This window comes from Pseudophryne corroboree, chromosome 5 (assembly GCF_028390025.1).
Source record: "Pseudophryne corroboree isolate aPseCor3 chromosome 5, aPseCor3.hap2, whole genome shotgun sequence".
In the NCBI taxonomy this organism is placed as follows: domain Eukaryota; kingdom Metazoa; phylum Chordata; class Amphibia; order Anura; family Myobatrachidae; genus Pseudophryne; species Pseudophryne corroboree.
In genome coordinates, this window is record NC_086448.1 from 776013611 (window position 1) to 776038693 (window position 25083).

At 47.8% G+C, this 25083-nt stretch overlaps 1 protein-coding gene across 2 annotated transcripts in view; it reads right to left on the bottom strand.

Annotated features, from left to right (window-relative positions):
• CRHR2 (corticotropin releasing hormone receptor 2) overlaps positions 1–25083 on the bottom strand; it is a 306717-nt gene that overhangs the window by 61015 nt on the left and 220619 nt on the right. For both annotated transcript variants that reach the window (XM_063924323.1, XM_063924324.1), the window contains 2 exons: positions 15875–15935; positions 14340–14412 (listed from right to left, as the gene is read on the bottom strand). In XM_063924323.1, the coding sequence (XP_063780393.1) occupies positions 14340–14412; positions 15875–15935 (134 nt within the window). The remainder of the gene's footprint in view (positions 1–14339; positions 14413–15874; positions 15936–25083) is intronic.

Here is a 25083-nt window from a genome sequence, read left to right on the forward strand (position 1 = left end):
GGATGGGTCACCGGAGCCGCGCCGCCGACCCCCTTGCAGATGCCGAAGTAAGAAGAGGTCCAGAAACCGGCGGCTGAAGGCTTTTCAGTCTTCTTGAGGTAGCGCACAGCACTGCAGCTGTGCGCCATTGCGCTCAGGCACACTTCACACCGGCGGTCACTGAGGGTGCAGGGCGCTGGGGGGGGCGCCCTGGGCAGCAATGTTAATACCTTTCTGGCTAAAAAGAATACATCACATATAGTCCATGAGGCTATATGGATGTATTTCACCCCTGCCAGGTCTCAGAAAAACCGGGAGAAGAGCCCGCCGGAATAGGGGGCGGGGCCTATCTCCTCAGCACACAGCGCCATTTTCCTACACAGCTCCGCTGCTAGGAAGGCTCCCAGGCTCTCCCCTGCACTGCACTACAGAAACAGGGTAAAAAACAGAGAGGGGGGGCATTTTTTGGCGATATTATATATATTTAAGCAGCTATAAGGAAACAACACTTATATAAGGTTGTTCCTATATAATTATAGCGCTTTGGTGTGTGCTGGCAAACTCTCCCTCTGTCTCCCCAAAGGGCTAGTGGGGTCCTGTCTTCTATCAGAGCATTCCCTGTGTGTCTGCTGTGTGTCGGTACGTGTGTGTCGACATGTATGAGGACGATGTTGGTGTGGAGGCGGAGCAATTGCCGGTAACGGTGATGTCACCCCCTAGGGCGTCGACACCGGAATGGATGGCTTTGTTTATGGAATTACGTGATAATGTCAGCACGCTGCAAAAGTCGGTTGACGACATGAGACGACCGGCAAACCAGTTAGTACCTGTACAGGCGTCTCAAACACCGTCAGGGGCTGTAAAACGCCCTTTGCCTCAGTCGGTCGACACAGACCCAGACACGGACACCGAATCTAGTGTCGACGGTGAAGAAACTAACGTATTTTCCAGTAGGGCCACACGTTATATGATCACGGCAATGAAGGAGGCTTTGCATATCTCTGATACTGCAAGTACCACAAAAAGGGGTATTATGTGGGGTCTGAAAAAACTACCTGTAGTTTTTCCTGAATCAGAGGAATTGAATGACGTGTGTGATGAAGCGTGGGTTACCCCTGATAAAAAACTGCTAATTTCAAAGAAGTTATTGGCGTTATACCCTTTCCCGCCAGAGGTTAGGGCGCGCTGGGAAACACCCCCTAGGGTGGACAAGGCGCTCACACGTTTATCCAAACAAGTGGCGTTACCGTCTCCTGATACGGCCGCCCTCAAGGATCCAGCTGATAGGAGGCTGGAAAATACTCTAAAAAGTATATACACACATACCGGTGTTATACTGCGACCAGCAATCGCCTCAGCCTGGATGTGCAGTGCTGGGGTGGCTTGGTCGGATTCGCTGACTGAAAATATTGATACCTTGGATAGGGACAGTATTTTATTGACTATAGAGCAATTAAAGGATGCATTCCTTTATATGCGAGATGCACAGAGGGATATCTGCACTCTGGCATCAAGAGTAAGTGCGATGTCCATATCTGCCAGAAGAAGTCTATGGACACGACAGTGGTCAGGCGATGCGGATTCCAAACGGCATATGGAAGTATTGCCGTATAAAGGGGAGGAATTATTTGGAGTCGGTCTATCGGATTTGGTAGCCACGGCAACAGCCGGGAAGTCCACCTTTTTACCTCAAGTCCCCTCCCAGCAGAAAAAGACGCAGTCTTTTCAGCCGCAGTCCTTTCGTTCCTATAAGAACAAGCGAGCAAAAGGACATTCATATTTGCCCCGAGGCAAAGGAAAGGGTAAGAGACTGCAGCAAGCAGCCCCTTCCCAGGAGCAGAAGTCCTCCCCGGCTTCTGCAAAGGCCTCAGCATGACGCTGGGACCTTACAAGCGGACTCAGGGGCGGTGGGGGGTCGCCTCAAGAATTTCAGCGCACAGTGGGCTCACTCGCAGGTGGACCCCTGGATCCTGCAGGTAGTATCTCAGGGTTACAGGTTGGAATTCGAGAAGTCTCCCCCTCGCCGCTTCCTAAAATCTGCTTTGCCAACGTCTCCCTCAGACAGGGTGACGGTATTGGAAGCCATTCACAAGCTGTATTCTCAGCAGGTGATAATCAAGGTACCCCTTCTACAACAGGGAAAGGGGTATTACTCCACGCTATTTGTGGTACCGAAGCCGGACGGCTCGGTAAGACCTATTCTAAATCTGAAATCTCTGAACCTGTACATACAAAAATTCAAGTTCAAGATGGAGTCACTCAGAGCAGTGATAGCGAATCTGGAAGAAGGGGATTTTATGGTGTCCTTGGACATCAAGGATGCTTACCTTCATGTCCCAATTTGCCCTTCGCACCAAGGGTACCTCAGGTTCGTGGTACAAAACTGTCATTATCAGTTTCAGACGCTGCCGTTTGGATTGTCCACGGCACCCAGGGTCTTTACCAAGGTAATGGCCGAAATGATGATCCTTCTTCGAAGAGAAGGCGTATTAATTATCCCTTACTTGGACGATCTCCTTATAAGGGCAAGATCCAGAGAACAGCTGGAGGTCGGAGTAGCACTAACTCAAGTAGTGCTCCAACAGCACGGGTGGATTCTGAATTTTCCAAAATCCCAACTGATCCCGACGACACGTCTGCTGTTCCTAGGGATGATTCTGGACACTGTTCAGAAAAAGGTATTTCTTCCGGAGGAGAAAGCCAGGGAGTTATCCGAACTCGTCAGGAACCTCCTAAAACCAGGGACAGTGTCTGTGCATCAATGCACAAGAGTCCTGGAAAAAAGGGTCTCTCTGCTATGGTGGTTGCAGAGTGCTCATCTGTTAGAGGGCCGCAGATTCGGCATACAGAACTGGGTCCTAGTGACCACGGATGCCAGCCTGAGAGGCTGGGGAGCGGTCACACAGGGAAGAAACTTCCAGGGCGTGTGGTCAAGCCTGGAAATGTCTCTTCACATAAATATACTGGAACTAAGAGCAATCTACAATGCTCTAAGCCTGGCAAACCCTCTGCTTCAGGGTCAGCCGGTGTTGATCCAGTCGGACAACATCACGGCAGTCGCCCACGTAAACAGACAGGGCGGCACAAGAAGCAGGAGGGCAATGGCAGAGGCTGCAAGGATTCTTCGCTGGGCGGAAAATCATGTGATAGCACTGTGAGCAGTGTTCATCCCGGGAGTGGACAACTGGGAAGCAGACTTCCTCAGCAGACACGATCTTCACCCGGGAGAGTGGGGACTTCATCCAGAAGTCTTCCACATGATTGTAGTCCATTGGGAAAGACCAATGGTGGACATGATGGCGTCCCGCCTCAACAACAAACTGGACAGGTATTGCGCCAGGTCAAGAGACCCTCAGGCAATAGCTGTGGACGCTCTGGTAACACCATGGGTGTACCAGTCAGTGTATGTGTTTCCTCCTCTGCCTCTCATACCCAAGGTACTGAGAATTATACGGCAAAGGGGAGTAAGAACGATACTAGTGGCTCCGGACTGGCCAAGAAGGACTTGGTACCCGGAACTTCAGGAGATGCTCACGGAAGATCCGTGGCCTCTACCTCTAAGAAGGGATCTGCTTCAGCAGGGACCGTGTCTATTCCAAGACTTACCACGGCTGCGTTTGACGGCATGGCGGTTGAACGCCGGATCCTAAGGGAAAAAGGCATTCCGGAAGAGGTCATCCCTACCCTGGTCAAAGCCAGGAAGGAGGTGACTGCACAACATTATCACCGCATTTGGAGAAAATATGTTGCATGGTGTGAGGCCAGGAAGGCCCCGACAGAGGAATTTCAACTGGGTCGATTCCTACATTTCCTGCAAACAGGATTATCTATGGGCCTCAAATTAGGGTCCATTAAGGTTCAAATTTCGGCCCTGTCGATTTTCTTCCAGAAAGAATTGGCTTCAGTTCCTGAAGTCCAGACTTTTGTAAAAGGAGTACTACATATACAGCCCCCGGTTGTGCCCCCAGTGGCACCGTGGGATCTTAATGTAGTTTTGGATTTTCTCAAATCCCATTGGTTTGAGCCACTCAAATCGGTGGATTTGAAATATCTTACATGGAAAGTAACCATGCTACTGGCCCTGGCTTCAGCCAGGAGAGTGTCGGAATTGGCGGCTTTATCGTATAAAAGCCCATATCTGATTTTCCATTCGGACAGGGCAGAATTGAGGACGCGTCCTCATTTTCTGCCTAAGGTGGTACCAGCGTTTCACCTGAACCAGCCTATTGTGGTGCCTGCGGCTACTAGCGATTTGGAGGATTCCAAGTTGCTGGACGTTGTCAGAGCATTGAAAATATATATTTCAAGGACGGCTGGAGTCAGAAAATCTGACTCGCTGTTTATACTGTATGCACCCAACAAGCTGGGTGCTCCTGCTTCTAAGCAGACGATTGCTCGTTCGATTTGTAGCACAATTCAACTGGCACATTCTGTGGCAGGCCTGCCACAGCCTAAATCTGTCAATGCCCACTCCACAAGGAAGGTGGGCTCATCTTGGGCGGCTGCCCGAGGGGTCTCGGCATTACAACTCTGCCGAGCAGCTACGTGGTCAGGGGAGAACACGTTTGTAAAATTCTACAAATTTGATACCCTGGCTAAGGAGGACCTGGAGTTCTCTCATTCGGTGCTGCAGAGTCATCCGCACTCTCCCGCCCGTTTGGGAGCTTTGGTATAATCCCCATGGTCCTGACGGAGTCCCCAGCATCCACTAGGACGTCAGAGAAAATAAGAATTTACTCACCGGTAATTCTATTTCTCGTAGTCCGTAGTGGATGCTGGGCGCCCATCCCAAGTGCGGATTGTCTGCAATACTTGTACATAGTTATTGTTACAAAAAAATCGGGTTGTTTATTGTTGTGAGCCATCTTTTCAGAGGCTCCTACGTTATCATACTGTTAACTGGGTTCAGATCACAAGTTGTACGGTGTGATTGGTGTGGCTGGTATGAGTCTTACCCGGGATTCAAAATCCTTCCTTATTGTGTACGCTCGTCCGGGCACAGTATCCTAACTGAGGCTTGGAGGAGGGTCATAGGGGGAGGAGCCAGTACACACCACCTAGTGGTCAAACTTTTACATTTTGTGCCCTGTCTCCTGCGGAGCCGCTATCCCCATGGTCCTGACGGAGTCCCCAGCATCCACTACGGACTACGAGAAATAGAATTACCGGTGAGTAAATTCTTATTTATTCCCATTCTGTCATTATTCCTGCAGCTGTTTTATTCTCATTCTGTCATTATTCCTGCTCCTGTTTTATTACCGTTCTGTCATTATTTCTGCACCTGTTTTATTCCCGTTCTGTCATTATTCCTGCACCTGTTTTATTCCCGTTCTGTCATTATTCCTGCACCTGTTTTATAACCATTCTGTCATTATTCCTGCACCTGTTTTATTCCCGTTCTTCTTTCATTATTCCTGCATCTGTTTTATTCCCATTCTGTCATTATTCCTGCACCTGTTTTATTCCCGTTCTTCTGTCATTATTCCTGCATCTGTTTTATTCCCATTCTGTCATTATTCCTGCACCTGTTTTATTCTCGTTCTGTCATTATTCCTGCTCCTGTTTTATTACCGTTCTGTCATTATTTCTGCACCTGTTTTATTCCCATTCTGTCATTATTCCTGCACCTGTTTTATTCCCGTTCTGTCATTATTCCTGCACCTGTTTTATAACCGTTCTGTCATTATTCCTGCACCTGTTTTATAACCGTTCTGTCATTATTCCTGCACTTGTTTTATTCCCGTTCTGTCATTATTCCTGCACCTGTTTTATAACCGTTCTGTCATTATTCCGCACCTGTTTTATAACCGTTCTGATTATTCCTGCAACTGTTTTATTCTCGTTCTGTCATTGTTCCTGCACCTGTTTTATAATCGTTTTGTCATTATTCCTGCACCTGTTTTATTACCATTACTCTGTCAGTATTCCTGCACCTGTTTTATTCCTGTTCTTCTGTCATTATCCCTGCACCTGTTTTATTCCCGTTCTTCTGTCATTATTCCTGTTCCTGTTTTGTTCCCGTTCTGTCATTATTCCTGCTCCTGTTTTATTCCCGTTCTGTCATTATTCCTGCACCTGTTTTATTCCCGTTCTTTCATTATTCCTGCACCTGTTTTATTCCTGTTCTGTCATTATTCATGTACCTGTTTTATTCCCGTTCTGTCATTATTCCTGCTCCTGTTTTATTCTCGTTCTATCATTATTCTTGCGCCTGTTTTATTCCCATTCTGACATTATTCCTATTCTGACATTATTCCTGCGCCTGTTTTATTACCGTTCTGTCAATATTTTTGCACTTGTTTTATAACCGTTCTGTCATTATTCCTGCACCTGTTTTATTACTTTTCTGTCATTATTCCTGCACCTGTTTTATTTCCGTTCTGTCATTATTCCTGCTCCTGTTTTATTCCCGTTCTGTCATTATTCCTGCACCTGTTTTATTTCCGTTCTGTCATTATTCCTGCTCCTGTTTTATTCCCGTTCTGTCATTATTCCTGCTCCTGTTTTATTCCCGTTCTGTCATTATTCCTGCACCTGTTTTATTCCCATTCTGTCATTATTTCTGCTCCTGTTTTATTCCCGTTCTGTCATTTATTTCTGCTCCTGTTTTATTCCCGTTCTGTCATTATTCCTGCTCGTGTTTTATTCCCGTTCTGTCATTATTCCTGCAACTGTTTTATTCTCGTTCTGTCATTATTCCTGCACCTGTTTTCTTCCCGTTCTGTCATTATTCCTGCTCCTGTTTTATTCCCGTTCTGTCATTATTCCTGCACCTGTTTTATTCCCATTCTGTCATTATTCCTGCTCGTGTTTTCTTCCCGTTCTGTCATTTATTTCTGCTCCTGTTTTATTCCCGTTCTGTCATTATTCCTGCTCGTGTTTTATTCCCGTTCTATCATTATTCCTGCAACTGTTTTATTCTCGTTCTGTCATTATTCCTGCACCTGTTTTCTTCCCGTTCTGTCATTATTCCTGCACCTGTTTTATTCCCATTCTGTCATTATTCCTGCTCCTGTTTTATTCCCGTTCTGTCATTATTCCTGCCCTTGTTTTATTCCCGTTCTTTCATTATTCCTGCACCTGTTTTATTCCTGTTCTGTCATTATTCCTGCACCTGTTTTATTCTCGTTCTGTCATTATTCCTGCACCTGTTTTATTACCGTTCTGACTGTAATTATTCCGCAGCGGCATCTAATTTGCTGGGCAGTGGCCGAGCAGCAGTGGCCGCACATGACAGATGCAGCAAGCGAGACACGTACATGTGCGACTTAGATGCATGCGCTGAACTAAAACATGGCTGTACTGTGTCTGACATCTGTAGTGCTTTAGCACCAGGTCCTCCGATTGTAGTTATTTCTACACCTGTTGTTATATTACTGGTTCTACATGTTAATCCTGCACCTGTCTTGTATATTTTCTGGCTATTATTATAACTACTACTAATACTAATACTATTATTGTCATTACTACTATTATTATCACTGTTAGTACTATAAATATAATAATAATTATTATTATTATTATTCCTAGTGATGTATTTCTAGCGTTGTCACTACTTTATAAATTTGTTGCATGCATAATAGAGGCATAACCACTCCCCCAGTGGCATCAATACGCCGCATCTGTTTATGTAACAAATAGCAGCACGTTCAGTATTGCAGTTGGAGGAACGATGCGATGTATCTACATACCTTCCAACTTTCTAAAGTTGGGAAGCGGGACACAGGCGCCAAAAGAGTGTGCTCGGAATGAGGGTGTGTGGCATTGTGGCTAGGAGGCGTGGTCTCATGTGAAGTGCCACTATCACGGGCCACGCCCCCATTTTTGCCGATGCAGGGGCATGACCAGTGCTCTGTGAGCTGCTGGCCATGCCACCTCTCCCTCTCTTACAGTGTATTGACGCTCTGCAGCGGGTGAGAGAATCTCCAAACTGGCCCCCCCTCCCCACCACGGTACACTGCGACCTGCACGTGGGACAACAGGACAGTCCAAGAAAAATGGGACTGTCCCGCCAAAATCGGGACTGTTGGGAGGTATGTATCTAGCATATGACATTTTGCCCCTCATTCTGACACTGGGCCTGATTCAGCCTGGGACGCAGCCCCGATTCGGTTGCAAATGATCTATGCTTTCAGGACTGTGCATGCATTGGGGCCACAGTGCGCATGTGCTGTGACGTTGCTGCAACCCTGATCGCAGTGCGTTGTACACTTCAGATTAGCAGACAAGCTGCAGGTGTTTGTGGGAGAAAGGGACTGTTGCTTGGGGCCGTGCTGAAGCCATGGTCTGTGTTTTCAGATACAGATTTACGGTCTTCGGCAGCTGAGCGAAATCTGACATCCTGGCCAATCAGAGGGTTGGTCAGATGTCCCACTGTTACAGTCTTCTGTGCAGTGCTAATCCAGTGTTGCCTATTCGGATGCAGACAGCAGATGTGAGAAGCTGACAGTGGGTGAATGTTTGTTTAAGATGACACCTGTGTATTTTGCATATGGCCCGATTCAGACATGATCACTACTGTGCGTTTTCGCAAAGCGGACGATTATCGAACTACTGCGCATCCATATGCACCGCAATGCGCACGTGCATCGCCAAACAGCAACAGGATGGTGAGAAAATTTAGATCGCTTGGCTGTTCACAAGGTGATTGACAGGAAGAGGAGGTTTGTGGGTGGTAACTGGCCGTTTTCTGGGAGTGTCTGGAAAAACGCAGGCATGCCCAAGCGTTTTCAGGGAGGGTGTGTGACGTCAGCTCCGGCCCCGATCATCCTGATTTCTTCGCACTGGAGGAGTAAGTCCTGGGCTGCACACACACTGTACACACTGCACACACTGCACAGACTGGGAAAAACATTCAATGGTGAGTGTAATGTGAACGGTTTTGCAGCTGTCCGCTGACTGAGGGGAATTTGCGCACAGCGTACACATGCAATCGCACACTTGCATGGGGCGAATTTTCACTCTCCCTGGGCGGCGACTATCTGATGGCAGGACAGTGTAGTTTGCAGCACAGCGATCTGGTCAGAATTAGGCTTGAGATCCGCTGATACAGAACCAGGACTGTGTGCAGGGCCGGATCTAGCCCTTGTGGCTCCCCGGGCGGAAAATAGGGGCGTGGCTTCATGAAGGGGCATGGTCAGTTATGCCCCCAGTTGTATTGCCCCCAGTAGAGTTGTTGTGCCCCCTAGTTTGTGCCTCCAGTAGAGTTGTGCCCCCTAGTTTGTGCCCCCAGTAGAGTTGTGCCCCCTAGTTTGTGCCGCTTACAAAAAAAAAAAGAATACTCACCATCCCGGCTCCTGATTTCCGACCGCTGCTGACCTCTGTGTCCGACCGCCGCCGCCGCTCCTCTGATCTATGGGAGAGACGTCATGACGTCTCTCCCATAGCACCGCATAGACCAGTGATTTTCAACCTTTTTTTACTCCCGGCACACCGAACACTATTTTAAAATTGCCAAGGCACACCATCCGTTCCCCACAGAAAAAAAACAAAAAAAAAAACACACATTGGCCTTAACAGTAATAAAAAATCCACACATACATCGGCCTACACAGAAAAAACAATCACATTGTTCCCCACATAAATCATGTTGCTCCTTACATAAATCCTATTGCTACCCACATAAATCATTTTGCTCACACATAAATCAACCACATTTCTCCCCACATGAATCATTGTTCCCCCTATAAATCCATAAATCCTATTGCTCCCCACAGGAGAGATATCATAACAAATATTAGCCCCTACCAGTCAGCTGTCCTCCTCCCTGTCCCTCAGTGGCGAGGGTTGTTTATAGTGGATTGCTGCGAATACTGAGCAGCGGGCGGTTGGGCAGGTGTGGATGTGGGTGGGCAAGGAAAGCTGTGGATGCAAGCGGGAACTGGAAGATGTGTATGCAGGTGGGTGAGTTGACTGGGTGGTGAGATGCAGCGGCCGTGACCTATGATATCACATCACCACATCATCAAGGCACAGGTCACAGCCGGAGCATGAATGATCCTCTAAGAAGAGCCCGGGCCAACAGTTCACTCTGAAGGTGCAGGAAGCTGCTCTGGCTCCGCGGCACACCTTGTAACTGGTCGCGGCACACTAGTGTGCCACGGCACACTGGTTGAAAAAGCCTGGCATAGACACTAGAGGTCAATCAAGACCTCTAGTGTCTATGTGCCGCTCCCACAATGCAGTGCGGGTGCGCGATGACTTCATCGCGCACCGCACAGCACTGGGGGCACCACCAGTAGCGGATCTTGCCGCGGCGGAGGCGCCCTGGGCAAAAATCCTGCGTGCCCGTAGCAAGATCCGCTACTGACTACGTGCACCAATGAATCAGCACCACTTTAGCCTTGCACCAAACGTTGTGAAGGTGCCAAACTGTAGTGTGAAAATGTCAGGAAGTTTCTCAAAAATTAATTTCTAGAACAAAGCTTTCACTAAGAACATAGAAGCGCTCCCAGCAAGACGTCAATAGATAAATAATGTCACAAAACACTGGCTGCAAACCTGAAGCTGGAACGTGTATTGATTTTACTCTAAAACCAGAATAGTAGCTGAAACACATTCCGTATACTGTGTACAAGCACTCATATACCATACCAGCTGCATCGTCACTGTATTCAGTGCTGTAGTGGACAGTATTGCAAATATCAAATTAGCGCCTACATGTCATTATTGCATGTGATACAAATCGATACTTTGTAAAAATAAATCTTGTAAAGTTTTATAAATAGTTACAAATAAATATATCCCACAACAGTGTTTATTAAAAAGGTTATCCAACAATAGATGGAGATTCAATATTATGTGCACAATTTTGGTCCTGATTCAGAGAAATATGCAAAGCCGCTGTTCCGCAGAACTCAGCGATTATCGGCAGACTGCCCATGTGCTGCGTTCGCATTGCGCATGCGTCAAGGTGCCGCTGCAATGAGGATTCCTCCGCAAAGTGATTGACAGGAAGTTACCATTTGGGGGTGGTAACACGGTGTTAGCCGGGAGTGGTTGTTAAAACGCAGGCGTGTCATGGCAGTTTTTGGGGTGTGTACCTGACATCAGCTGTGAGCCTTAATGTACATAAACATGGCGCCTGCGTGACTACTGCCGGGTCCAGTCTGCGCAGCCATAGGTTTACCCTTAAGCCTGATGTTCCTTGTTCTTGTGTATAGGCTGCGAATGTGTCTGCAATTGTGAATGAGTTGCGGTAGCTCCGGTGGGCGTCTCTTTTTGTTTCTGGGCGGCAGCGTCACTTGCTGATATCTGCAGTTGCGCTCAGTGGCAAACGCAGGATTTTCATGGGGGGGTTTCCAGAACTGGGTGGAGCCAAGCACAGGGGCGGGGACTGAGGTGACCCAGTACATTCTGGGTCCGTAAAACTAGTGTGTCTGTGTATATATATATATATATATATATATATATATATATGTACACATATATACCGTATATACACCTCTATATATATATATATATATATATATATATATATAAATATAATATACACATAGCATATTAAACATGCATATATATATCCATTTCAAGCTTCTCACACTCGCTTACAAAGCCCTCACCCACTCCTCTCCCATCTACATCTCTGACCTTATCTCCCTTTACACTCCCACCCGTCCTCTTCGCTCTGCTAATGCACGCCGATTCTCCTGCCTACTGATTACTTCCTCCCACTCCTACCTCCAAGATTTTTCACGTGCTGCTCCAATTCTCTGGAATTCCCTACCTCTCCCCCTCAGACTCTCCAACTCTCTACAAAACTTCAAACAGGCTCTCAAGACCCACTTCTTCACCAAACCCAGCCAAATCTCATCCTAACCCTCTGTTCTACGCTCTCTATGTACCCCATCTGTCTCACCCCTGTCTGTCTACCCCTCCCCTTTAGAATGTAAGCTCTCACGAGCAGGGCCCTCTTCCCTCATGTGCTTATCCTTTGTCTTACTTTAATAATCTTCAACTGCATCAACTCCAGCAGTATTCTGCCACCTGATACTTATTCCAGTGTCATCTGCTGATGTAACTATGTTTATTTACCCTGTACTTGTCCTATACTGTCATCAACTGTAAGTTGCTGTTTTCCTGTTTGATTATTTATGTACTCTGTAATTGGGCGCTGCGGAACCCTTGTGGCGCCATATAAATAAAGGATAATTTTATATATATATATATATATATATATACATACAGTACAAGTATATATACGCATGTATATATATCATGTGTGTGTTTATATGTATGTATATACATGTGTATAATTATATGTATGCACAAATTGCACATGGATATATATTTACTATAATTAAAATAAAGTAAACTTTTATGAAGCACTTACAAGTGCCACCAGTAAGAGAGCAGGCTGCAGAGGACGCTAGACAGCCATTAACAATACTCATGCAGCATTGGTACTCGGAAACCCGCCCTGGGTGCGCCACTGGCGCTGCATCTAAAATCCCACTTGCAGCTGCACAGCGTACCTCCCTGAGTCAGGCCCAGGGTCAGCGCTGATAAAGCAGTGGTTGAAGAATGGATATAATTGTAGAAGGTCTGTCTCGGCAATGCATGTACGGTGGAAGCTAAGGCGTGCACCCGACAGCCGCCCCACAGCGAGGGAGATGTGAGTGAGATGGGGGGGGGGGGGGGGGAGAGCGGGGTGATGTTATACGGGTCAGTGTAGTAATGTGCTAATATACCTTAAGGCAAGTACTTCTGTTTTTCAAAGTACTGTACATTAGTACTTATCCCACATGTACTAAATAAAACATTAAACACAGTTCAGTAGTGCAAATGTGCTATTTGTCTGCAACAATGAGTCTGTACTAAAAATCTCTGTGTGTGCCCTGTGTGTTTATGCGTGTGCTGTGTATGTGTGTGCATGCGCTGTGTATGTGTGTGCTGTTTGTGTGTCCTATGTGTCTGCTGTGTGCTGTGTATGTGTGTGTGTCCGCTGTGTATGTATGTGCTGTGTGTGTGTGTGTGCGTGTGCATGCGTGCGTGCAGTGGTGTCGAGAGAGCGGGGTGGAGGGTACAAATTACCCGGGCCCAGGTCTGATGGAGGGGCCCAGTGAGGGTCCAGTGGGGGCCCCAGGCCCCCTTACATGGCAGCAGCAGCTGCAGCTCTTATCCTCAGCCCAGCGCAAGCTGCTGTGCGCTGGGCTGCAGTGTAGCCATGGAGGCATTTAAAATACAATTTTTATCAGTATTTTTTTTCTAAGGGTGCATGACCACACCTCCTGTGATTAGGCCACACCCCCTGAAAAATACCTGTGCCCAGCCAGACTCTCTACTGCTGTGTGTGTGTGTGTGTGTGTGTGTGTGTGTGTGTGTGTGTGTGTGTGTGTGTTGTATGTGTGTCCATTGTGCATGTGTTTTTTATGTGTGTGCGGCCTGTGTGTGTGTTGTGTATGTGTGTTCACAGTGCTAAATGTAACCGGGTCTGATCCAGAGTTGGACATAAATCCGATTTGTACGCAGTTGAGCCGTTATCGGGCCGACTGCGCATGTGCTGCAATGGTCGTGTGATGACAGTCGCAGAGAGGATCTATTTGCAAAGTGACTGACAGTCAGGGACTGTTTGGGGGCAATTACATGGAGTGGAGGTAAAAACTGCAGACATGTTGTGGTGGCTTTAGGGGCGTGTCTCATCCTGTGGCCATGCTATGATGCAACCATACATTAGGGCCACTCAGAACTCCGATAATCAACTGATCTGACCAAGATGGCCGTCTCACTACTAGGCCAGAGGGCTGCGGCATTTGCATATTCTCGCACAGTACATATTCGCCGCTGCAGCGGATTTAGGGAGTAATTCAGCCCTGATCGCTGCTGTGAGTTTTCTCATAGGCTGCAATCAGGTCTGAACTGCGCATGTGTATGCATCACAATGCACAGGTGTGACGGACCGCAGCAACGGGGAGCGCCAGTCAGCGACAGGATGGTGCGAAAAATCCGAACGCACCGGTGATCGCATGTAGATTGACAGGAAGAGGGCATTTGTGGGTGGCAACTGACCGTTTTCTGGGAGTGTCCGGAACAACGCAGGAGGTACCAGGCGTTTGGAGGGAGGGATTCTGACGTCAGCTCCGGCCCCGATCATCGCAGCGGATGAGTAAGTCTTGGGCTGGGCAGAATCTGCACAAATTTATGTTTCTGCAGTTCTGCAACACATGCGATCGCACCCCTGCACACAGCTAATACCCTCCCCTTGTAGGTGGCGACTACCTAATCGCAGGGATGCAAAAAACGCACCCTAGCCATCAGGTCTGCATTAGGTCCTTAGTGCCCATCTCTGAATCAGGCCCACCATCTGTACTTTCTGCAGACACAGCTGAGGTCACAGGAGAAAGAGGTAAAATGCTACTTACAAGAAGCACCAGGATGACTGGTCCTTGGTAAATATAATCAATGTATTTTCCGGGTCCTTTTCCAATCCAGCACCTGGTAATAATAATGATGTCATATATGAATAAGAGTGGTATATTTGGCAACTGCCCCCTCCATTAACCAGCACAACTGAGGATGGATTTAAACCAGGGGTAAAATTGTGCATCACCAAGCAACAAAACACGTTAGGAGGGGCCCGGCGGGGAGAGCTATCCTGGCCTCAGGCGGGTAGAGTTGGCCTCAGATATGGAGAGCTGGCCTCAGGTGGCGTGCAGTGACCTCAGACGGGTAGAGCTGGCCTCAGACGGGGAGAGCTGGCCTTAGACGGGAAGAGCTGGCCTTAAATGGGGAGAGCTGGCCTCAGATGGGGTGCGGTGACCTCAGACAGGGAGAGCTGGCCTCAGACGGGGAGAGCTGGCCTCAGACGGGGAGAGCTGGCCTCAGACGGGGAGAGCTGGCCTCAGACAGGGAGAGCTGGCCTCAGACGGGAAGAGTTGGCCTCAGACAGGGAGAGCTGGCCTCAGACGGGAAGAGTTGGCCTCAGACAGGGAGAGCTGGCCTCAGATGGGGAGAGCCACCTGACCCCATACTTTGGCCCCTCCCCACTACTGAAGGAAAATACATAATTTATTTGTCTAATAAGACTAGGATTATGCTGGTGGTAGATTTTTTTTTATTTTTAAGCTTCTGTCTTCTATGGGCAGTGATGGATTAAGGTTTGTGGGGATCCCTACTAATAAAATTGTCAATTTGATATGCAGGTGGTGATGTTATTACAAGTATACCAAAAATGTGTTAAACACACTGTGCCCCCACGCTGGTGATGCAGCTTTATTTGGGGGCCCCCTAGTGTGTTTGGGTGGCTTCTGGGTGACTGGCCCTTCTGACCTATTGTTAAACCGGCACTGACTGTAGGGTGTGGGGATGGCTGATTCTCATCACAGGCAATAGACTGGCAGTCACTGTGCACCCCCCCACCCATTTCACTAGGAAATATGCGGGATGCGGGAGGATGATCTACTCTTCTGGGAGTCTGTGGGACACCCCAAAAAGTTCAAAAACATTTGATGGCCCATCTAAATTTTTGTGTCCGGCTGTTCTCTCTCCCAGTTAAGGAACATGTCACCTGAGGTTGCATGAGAGCAATTTCAGGTCAATATACAGGAGACTGTCGCTTGCTGCCACTGGGCCACGTGTGGTTAGCTCTGGTTATTTGTAGTTGAGGGCAAGCAACAAGATCACATTTGCACCTTTCTGTATGGACGGCAGATGGGCGAATGTACGCTTGGAACATGCTGAGACACAGATCGCGTTATAGGATCACACTTGCATCTATATTGGGGCGATTTGCTATTAAGATCAATGTTGCTGCTACAGTATGTGTGCCCAGCTTTAAGCAAATGTATTCCCTTTAACGTGAGCCGCTAGCTGGCAGGAATAGAACACCTTTGGGTGATACATGTAGGCCGTCTAGTAAAATAAATGTTGAACATTGTTTGTTAAATAAAACACTTACTCTTCATTGTCGTTGCACAGTTTCCCGATGGCCCAAGCAATAATTATTGGGCACGGAATACCTACAAAATACACAAGCACATGAAAGCACATTAATGTGCAATATAAATGCAAATACTTACAAATGATTTCACCGTGATATTTAGGCAGCCGAGTGGGTTTCCAAGTTATGCCTTCCGGTTTTTCAAAGGTTTCGCAAGTTAATATTAATTTACAATTTATTTTTGAGCCACGGTCTGCTACACACATTGATTCCTTTCCTGCTCGGCTCAGAGCTGCTAATTAGATGCAATTATCCAGCACTTTAAAGACAATTACGCTGATTTATGATCTGAATCACATACTAAGAAAACTTAATAGAAGTTGACAGAGATCCAGGCTGTGTGAATGCTCTGTGAGGAGGAATCGCACAATTCTGATTCCCCTCTCTTGCTCTTGTCTTCTTTTGAGACAGGGGGCAAATTTTTGCCTAGAGGTGGTTTGGCAACAAACAAAGTGGCCTAAGCCCTTATACCGGCATGGCACAATAGGCGTCATGAAAAATGTGGTTTTGCAGTGTGTCTACTGGAAGTGGTTTTATATATCCATGACACAACTGTGAAGCCACGCACCCAGTCAAAGACTGTTCCATCGTGTCACGCCCCACCCACTATACAAGACCACTCCCCCTACACCTCACATTGCTGTGCTGATTTGGCTGTCTCCTCCAGAAAGAGATAGCAAGAAAGTCGGCAACTATGACGCATACAACACGCCCAACGACACTTCAATTAAAAGAATCCCCACAGTTTCCACAGTTAGTATATAACAAAGGTATTCTGTAAGTATACAAAACAAAAAGTATTAGATCTTTAGGCTATCTCATCCGGATCAGTTATAAGATCAGAGAAAGTACCTCTATACAGTTACAGGTTTTTCACAGATTCAGCGCTTCCAGTGGTGTAAGTCCTCACAACCAACGCATTTCGATGAACAAAACAGCAGCAGGTCAGTGCTCCCATCCCAGTGTCTGCACTTCTCCAGCTCACTGTCCCCCACCATTATAGACCCCACCATCCCAGTGTCTCCCATACTGCCAGCCCAGTGTCTTCTTCCTTCCTTTCCAAACCGGCCCACTGATCACTCTGCCCCCCTCACCTAGAAAACACCATCCAGTCCAATCACAGTGATCCCCCCTCATTCAGCCAAGTGTTTTCCCCCTTCCACCCCTATATCACTGCTCCCTCTCATCCCGCCCAGTGCCCTGACATTCAAAAAGTGCCCCCCCATCCAACCCAGTGTCCCCCACCATCTCACTGACTCCCCCATCCCAGTGTCTACCACCCTGCCAGACCAGTGTCTCCCCTCTTCCCTCACCCACTGCCCCTATCTAACTTAGGGGTCCATTTACTAAGGCTTAGATGGAGGTAAAGTGGAACAAGATAAAGTACCAGCTAATCAGCTCCTAACTGTCATTTAGGAAAATTCAGCCTGTGACATGACAGTTAGGAGCTAATTGGCTGGTACTTTATCTCCGTCCACTTTATCTCCATCTAAGGCTTTATAAATAGACCCCTTAATCTCAGCAAGAACCCCCCAGCTAGTCCAGTCACAGAGCCCCCTCTCATTCAGCTCAGTGTACCCCCTTAACCAGCCTAGTGTTCTCCCCCTCCCACCACCATCTCATTCACTGCCCCATTCCTATCCAGCCCAGAGCCTCCTTATATATCACCCACTGCCTCTCCTATCACCCTCTGCCTCTCCCCGTTACCTCTCTCTCCTGTCACCCACTCCCTGTCACCAATTGTCTCTCCATCTTCCACTATCTCTCCCCGTCACCTCTCTCTCCTGTCACCCTCTGTCCTGTCACCCAATGCCTCTCCGTCTTCCACTATTTCTCCACGTCACCTCTCTCTCCTGTCACCCTCTCTCCTGTCACCCATTGCTGCTCCATCTTCCACTATCTCTCCCCGTCACCTCTCTCTCCTGTCACCCACTGCCTCTCCGTCTTCCACTATCTCTCCGCGTCACCTCTCTCTCCTGTCACCCATTGCCTCTCCGTCTTCCACTATCTCTCTCTGTCACCTCTCTCTCCTGTCACCCTCTCTCCTGTCACCCATTGCCTCTCCGTCTTCACTATCTCTCCGTAACCTCTCTCTCCTGTCACCCTCTCTCCTGTCACTCATTGCCTCTCCGTCATCCACTATCTCTCCACGTCACCTCTCTCTCCTGTCACCCATTGCCTCTCCGTCATCCACTATCTCTCCCCGTCACCTCTCTCTCCTGTCACCCTCTCTGTCAGTCATTGCCTCTCCGTCATCCACTATCTCTCCCCGTTACCTCTCTCTCCTGTCACCCTCTCTCCTGTCACTCATTGCCTCTCCGTCATCCACTATCTCTCCCCGTCACCTCTCTCCCCTGTCACCCTCTCTCCGGTCAGTCATTGCCTCTCCGTCATCCACTATCTCTCTCCGTTACCTCTCTCTCCTGTCACCCATTGCCTCTCTGTCATCCACTATCTCTCCACGTCACCTCTCTCTCCTGTCACCCTCTCTCCTGTCACTCATTGCCTCTCCGTCATCCACTATATCTCCCCGTCACCTCTCTCTCCTGTCACCCTCTCTCCTGTCAGTCATTGCCTCTCCGTCATCCACTATCTCTCCCCGTTACCTTTCTCTCCTGTCACCCTCTCCCTGTCACCCATTGCCTCTCCATCTTCCACTATCTCTCCCCGTCACCTCTCTCTCCTGTCACCCTCTCTCCTGTCACCCTCTCTCCTGTCACCCATTGCCTCTCCGTCTTCCACTATCTCTCTCTGTCACCTCTCTCTCCTGTCACCCTCTGGTCATAACCCTGTCAAGGATTTAAAGACACATTGGGGTAAATTTACTAAGATTCGTATTTTCCCGTTTCAGGTCAAAGTTCAATCACGAATGACATCGAAAGTGTAAAACTGCAACTTTTTGAATTGATTACGACTAATTTACTAAGCTGTCGTATTCGGGTTTTTCTTTTGTTCCGATGTCGATGTCATTCGTGGTTTTTTTTCTATTTTTACGGCAGTGATTAGCAAAACACTGCCGACTTTTTTTACAATCAATCTCGGCCGGATCTGTGTGATCCGTGCTGGGGTTTATTTTTTTTTTTTTTTTTAATTAAACACTGTAAAATATTTAAAAAAAATGCGTGGGGTCCCCCCTCCTAAGCATAACCAGCCTCGGGCTCTTTGAGCCGATCCTGGTTGCAAAAATATGGGTAAAAAAATGACAGGGGTTCCCCCATATTTAAGCAACCAGCATCGGGCTCTGCGCCTGGTCCTGGTCCCAAAAATACGGGGGACAAAAAGAGTAGGGGTCCCCCGTATTTTTAAAACCAGCACCGGGCTCCACTAGCTGGACAGATAATGCCACAGCCGGGGGTCACTTTTATATAGTGCCCTGCGGCCGTGGCATCAAAAATCCAACTAGTCACCCCTGGCCGGGGTACCCTGGGGGAGTGGGGACCCCTTCAATCAAGGGGTCCCCCCAGCCACCCAAGGGCCAGGGGTGAAGCCCGAGGCTGTCCCCCCCCCATCCAATGGGCTGCGGATGGGGAGGCTGATAGCCTTTGTTGTAAAAGAAAAGATATTGTTTTTAGTAGCAGTACTACAAGGCCCTGCAAGCCTCCCCCGCATGCTGGTACTTGGAGAACCACAAGTACCAGCATGCGACGGAAAAACGGGCCCGCTGGTACCTGTAGTACTACTACTAAAAAAATACCCCAAAAAAGACAAGACACACACACCGTGAAAGTATAATTTTATTACATACATACACACATACATACATACTTACCTTAAGTTCCCACGCAGGTCGGTCCTCTTCTCCAGTAGAATCCAAGGGGTACCTGTTGAAGAAATTATACTCACGAGATCCAGGGGTCCAGGCTCCTCGGGAAATCCAGGGGTAATCCACGTACTTGAATAAAAAAACAAAACGGTGTCCCGACCACGAACTGAAAGGGGACCCATGTTTGCACATGGGTCACCTTTCCACGAATGCCAGAAACCCACTCTGACTTCTGTCTAAGTGGGTTTCTTCAGCCAATCAGGGAGCGCCACGTTGTAGCACTCTCCTGATCAGCTGTGTGGTCCTGTCCTCACTGACAGGCAGCACACGGCAGTGTTACAATGTAGCGCCTATGCGCTACATTGTAACCAATGATGGGAACTTTCTGCTCAGCGGTGACGTCACTTTAGGTCAACCGCAGGGCAGAAAGTTCCCATCATTGGTTACAATGTAGCGCATAGGCGCTACATTGTAACACTGCCGTGTGCTGCCTGTCAGTGAGGACAGGACCACACAGCTGATCAGGAGAGTGCTACAACGTGGCGCTCCCTGATTGGCTGAAGAAACCCACTTAGACAGAAGTCAAAGTGGGTTTCTGGCATTCGTGGAAAGGTGACCCATGTGCAAACATGGGTCCCCTTTCAGTTCGTGGTCGGGACACCGTTTTTTTTTTTTTTTCAAGTACGTGGATTACCCCTGGATTTCCCGAGGAGCCTGGACCCCTGGATCTCGTGAGTATAATTTCTTCAACAGGTACCCCTTGGATTCTACTGGAGAAGAGGACCGACCTGCGTGGGAACTTAAGGTAAGTATGTATGTATGTGTGTATGTATGTAATAAAATTATACTTTCACGGTGTGTGTGTCTTGTCTTTTTTGGGGTATTTTTTTAGTAGTAGTACTACAGGTACCAGCGGGCCCGTTTTTCCGTCGCATGCTGGTACTTGTGGTTCTCCAAGTACCAGCATGCGGGGGAGGCTTGCTGGGCCTTGTAGTACTGCTACTAAAAACAATATCTTTTCTTTTACAACAAAGGCTATCAGCCTCCCCATCCGCAGCCCATTGGATGGGGGGGGACAGCCTCGTGCTTCACCCCTGGCCCTTGGGTGGCTGGGGGGGGGGACCCCTTGATTGAAGGGGTCCCCACTCCCCCAGGGTACCCCGGCCAGGGGTGACTAGTTGGATTTTTGATGCCACGGCCGCAGGGCACTATATAAAAGTGACCCCCGGCTGTGGCATTATCTGTCCAGCTAGTGGAGCCCGGTGCTGGTTTTAAAAATACGGGGGACCCCTACTCTTTTTGTCCCCCGTATTTTTGGAACCAGGACCAGGCGCAGAGCCCGATGCTGGTTGCTTAAATATGGGGGAACCCCTGTCAATTTTTTCCCCATATTTCTGCAACCAGGATCGGCTCAAAGAGCCCGAGGCTGGTTATGCTTAGGAGGGGGGACCCCACGCAATTTTTTTTAATAAAATAACAACTTTCCCACCCCTTCCCACTGATATACATGCACGGATCTCAGGGATCCCTGCATGCCTATCCAATCACGGAAAAAAAAAGTAGGTCTGTTTTTTTTTAGCACTTTTTTACGAGTTGTAATTTTTCACGGCAGTGTTTGTTTGTTTTTTGCTTTGCACTTCTTAGTAAATGACCGAGATTCATACTTAAACAGCCGCGTTTTGACCGATGGTGTATTCATTCGTAATTTTTTACTTGGACTTGCAAAAAATTACGAATGCCCTCATCTCTGCCGTGATTAGTGTTTAGTAAATTACCGAGATGACACTTTGATGAAAAAACGGCATCTCGGTCAAAATCGGGAGCTTAGTAAATTTCCCCCATAGCCTAATTTGCAGGGCATTACACCCTGCCCATTTTATGATTTTCACAGGTGTGCTTGATATCCTATGTCTTGACGTGGTTTTCATTTGTTACATAATCACCTGATTAAAAAAAATACACAGTTCCTTTTTAAAACTTTGGGAAAATGTGACATTTTGGTTACCAATTAGTAATTTTGCTGGATTAATGATCTCTATAGAGGATACGTCCAATTTCCTCTATAATTATGTCCTATATGAGAGCAGTGGCAGATTTAGCGGGGGGCGATTAGGGCTAACGCCCCCCCCCCTACACATACCGGCACCGGGATGTAGGTCGGTTCCTGCCGCGGTGTTGGGAATGGGGTGGAGAGCGGTGCAGCGCGGCGGGGGAAGGGGAGAGAGAGAGAGCGTCCTGACGCGCATACAGCGGCCTCTGTTCTGACCACGACCCCTCCTCCCTGTACGCGCGTCAGGACGCTCTCTCTCTCTCCCCGTTCCCCGCCGCACTGCACCGCTCTCCACCCCGTTCCCAACACCGCGGCGGGACCCGGCCTCCATCCCAACTCCTCATGCTGCTGCGGACAAAATATGAGTTGGTGTCAGTGTATGCCATGTCTCCTCCCCTCCAAGCTAAAGTAAGTGTGTGTGTGTGTGTCATATCTTCCACCCCCCCTTCTCCTAGCTAAAGTGTGTGTATGCTATGTCTCCCCTCCTAGCTAAAGCGTCTGTGTTCCATGTCTCCCCCCTCCGCTCCTAGCTAAAGTGCCTGTGTGCCATTTCTCCCCCCTCTTCTCCTAACTAAAGTGTATATGTCCCCCCTCCTAGCTAAAGTGTGTGTGTTCCACGTCTCCCCCCCCTCCTCCTAGCTAAAGTGTGTGTGCCACGTCTCCCCCCCTCCCCTCCTAGCTAAAGTGTCGGTGTGCCATGTCTCCCCCCCTCTTCTCCTAGCTAAAGTGTGTGTGTGCCACGCCCCCCCCCCTCCTCCTAGCTAAAGTGTGTGTGTGCCACGTCTCCCCCCCTCCCCTCCTAGCTAAAGTGTCGGTGTGCCATGTCTCCCCCCCTCTTCTCCTAGCTAAAGTGTGTGTGTGCCATGTCCCCCCCCCCTCCTCCTAGCTAAAGTGTGTGTGTGCCACGTCTCCCCCCCTCCCCTCCTAGCTAAAGTGTCGGTGTGCCATGTCTCTCCAAGACAGAGACAGCTCGATGGCCATTTGAGTGGAGTGGCGGGACACATGACTGATCTGGCAGAGGACCTCCAGTTCAGAAGACCTCAGACAGTGAGACATGGGACAAAGATCCGCAGGCCCGCAGCTTGGGGTGAGATATTGTTTAAGCCCTTACGCTGCAATACTCGGAGTAAAGTAGGGGGCAGGCTCCCCTGTGTTTTTTTTCCTCGCTGCCCCAGTGTAAGTTAATTAGGGGGTAGGATTCCCCTTGCCCCCAGTGCCTGCATTATTTTGGCTCATTCAGTGTACTGTAATGTGAATTTCGGCTCATTCTACGTGCTGTAATGTGAATTTCGGCTCATACAGTGTGCTATAATGTGAATTTCGGCTCATTCAGTGTGCTATAATCTAAATTTCAGCTCATTCTGTGTGCTATAATGTGAATTTCGGCTCATACAGTGTGCTATAATGTGAATTTCGGCTCATTCAGTGTGCTGTAATGTGTATTTCGGCTCATACAGTGTGCTATAATGTGAATTTCGGCTCGTACCGTGTGCTATAAGGTGAATTTCAGCTCATACAGTCTGCTATAATGTGAATTTCAGCTCATACAGTGTGCTATAATATGAATTTTGGCTCATTCAGTGTGCTACAATGTGAATTTCGGTTCATTCAGTGTGCTACAATGTGAATTTCGGCTCATTCAGTGTGCTATAATGTGAATTTCGGCTCATTCAGTGTGCTATAATGTGAATTTCGGCTCATTCAGTGTGCTATAATGTGAATTTCAGCTCATTCAGTGTGCTATAATGTGAATTTCAGCTCATATAGTGTGCTATAATGTGAATTTCGGCTCATTCAGTGTGCTACAATGTGAATTTCGGCTCATTCAGTGTGCTATAATGTGAATTTCGGATCATACTGTGTGCTACAATGTGAATTTCAGCTCATACAGTGTGCTATAATGTGAATTTCAGCTCATACAGTGTGCTATAATGTGAATTTCGGCTCATTCTGTGAGCTGTAGAAACAGAATTTGTCGGCAGATAAGAACCACTTGGCCCATCTATTCTGCCCCTTTTTTTTTTTACATTATTTTTATCTCTAACCTTATCTGATCCTTATTTCTTTGTAAGAATATCCTTATGCCTATCCCAAGCATGTTTAAATTGCTCTACTGTCTTAGCCTCTACCACCTCTGATGGAAGGAATGGCGATTCGCCAGTCTGTATCACCAGTGCGCAGGGTTCTCTCCACTAACTGGCAACATTTTATTAGCAATGGCAACAATAGGAAATTTTAGAAGCGAACGGGAAGGGCATTACTAAGTGGGAGGGGCTATGATTAGGGTGAGGAGTCATAATTCTTAAACCGCCCCTCCTAAAAGTTAAGTCTAGATCCGCCACTGTATGAGAGTGGAGATCTTGGCTGTTGCTCTGCAATTTAGCGTTTAGACGTTTCAGATGAAATATTTTAACAGTGCGTACTATATATACTGCCAAATCAATTTCCATTATTTTTATTCTGCTACGTAGCATAAAATATCATGCTGTCTATTTATCACTTGGCATAAAGCTGTGATGTTGGGTGCTGGGATTTTTCATGGTCACTTTTTACAGTTGTTTTAAAATATATTCCTAGTTTTGAAAATGTTACAGAGTAAGGGGCCTATTTATTAAGGTTAATGAGCCAGGTGTACAGGCGGAAATACTAAGTTCTGCATGTTTTATGTAACGTGCCCATTTATCACTAATGCCCAAATATAGGTGCCCTCCATTCATCAAGCTGAAAGTAACTTAACTACAGAAACTACAGAAACGAATGTCTCTTCAGAACGCAGTTTGGGACCTGGAGGGCAGCGGGAATGGGACGTCGACGCCACATTTTGTGGTCGTCGACGCTCCATTTTTGGGCACGGTCCGCACAACGGAGGCATATCCAGACTGTTGCTGGGGCAGGTCACGGCGGCTGCGTGACGTCACACGCAGCCGCTGCAACCCTTAATATGGCAGGTAGCCGTCTGACTTGGCAGCTAGGAGGGCTACTCGAACCATGCGCAGGGCGATCGTAAAAATTCCGGTTGCATCGCGATTTGCGATCCAACCTGAATTAGCTCCACTGTGTACAGGCACTCATATACCATCACAACTGCACCTTCACTGTATTCAGTGCTGCAGTGGACAGTATTGCAAATATCAAATTAGCACCTACATGTTATTATTGCATGCTATACAAATTATTACTTTGTGAAATTAATCCTGACAAAAGTTTTATAAATAGTTACAAATAAATATAACCCACAACAGTGTTTATTAGCTACAATATTATATTCACATGCAAAGCCGCTGTTCCACGGAACTGAGCGATTATCGGCAGACTGCGCATGTGCTGCGTTCGCAATGCGCATGTGTCTAGGTG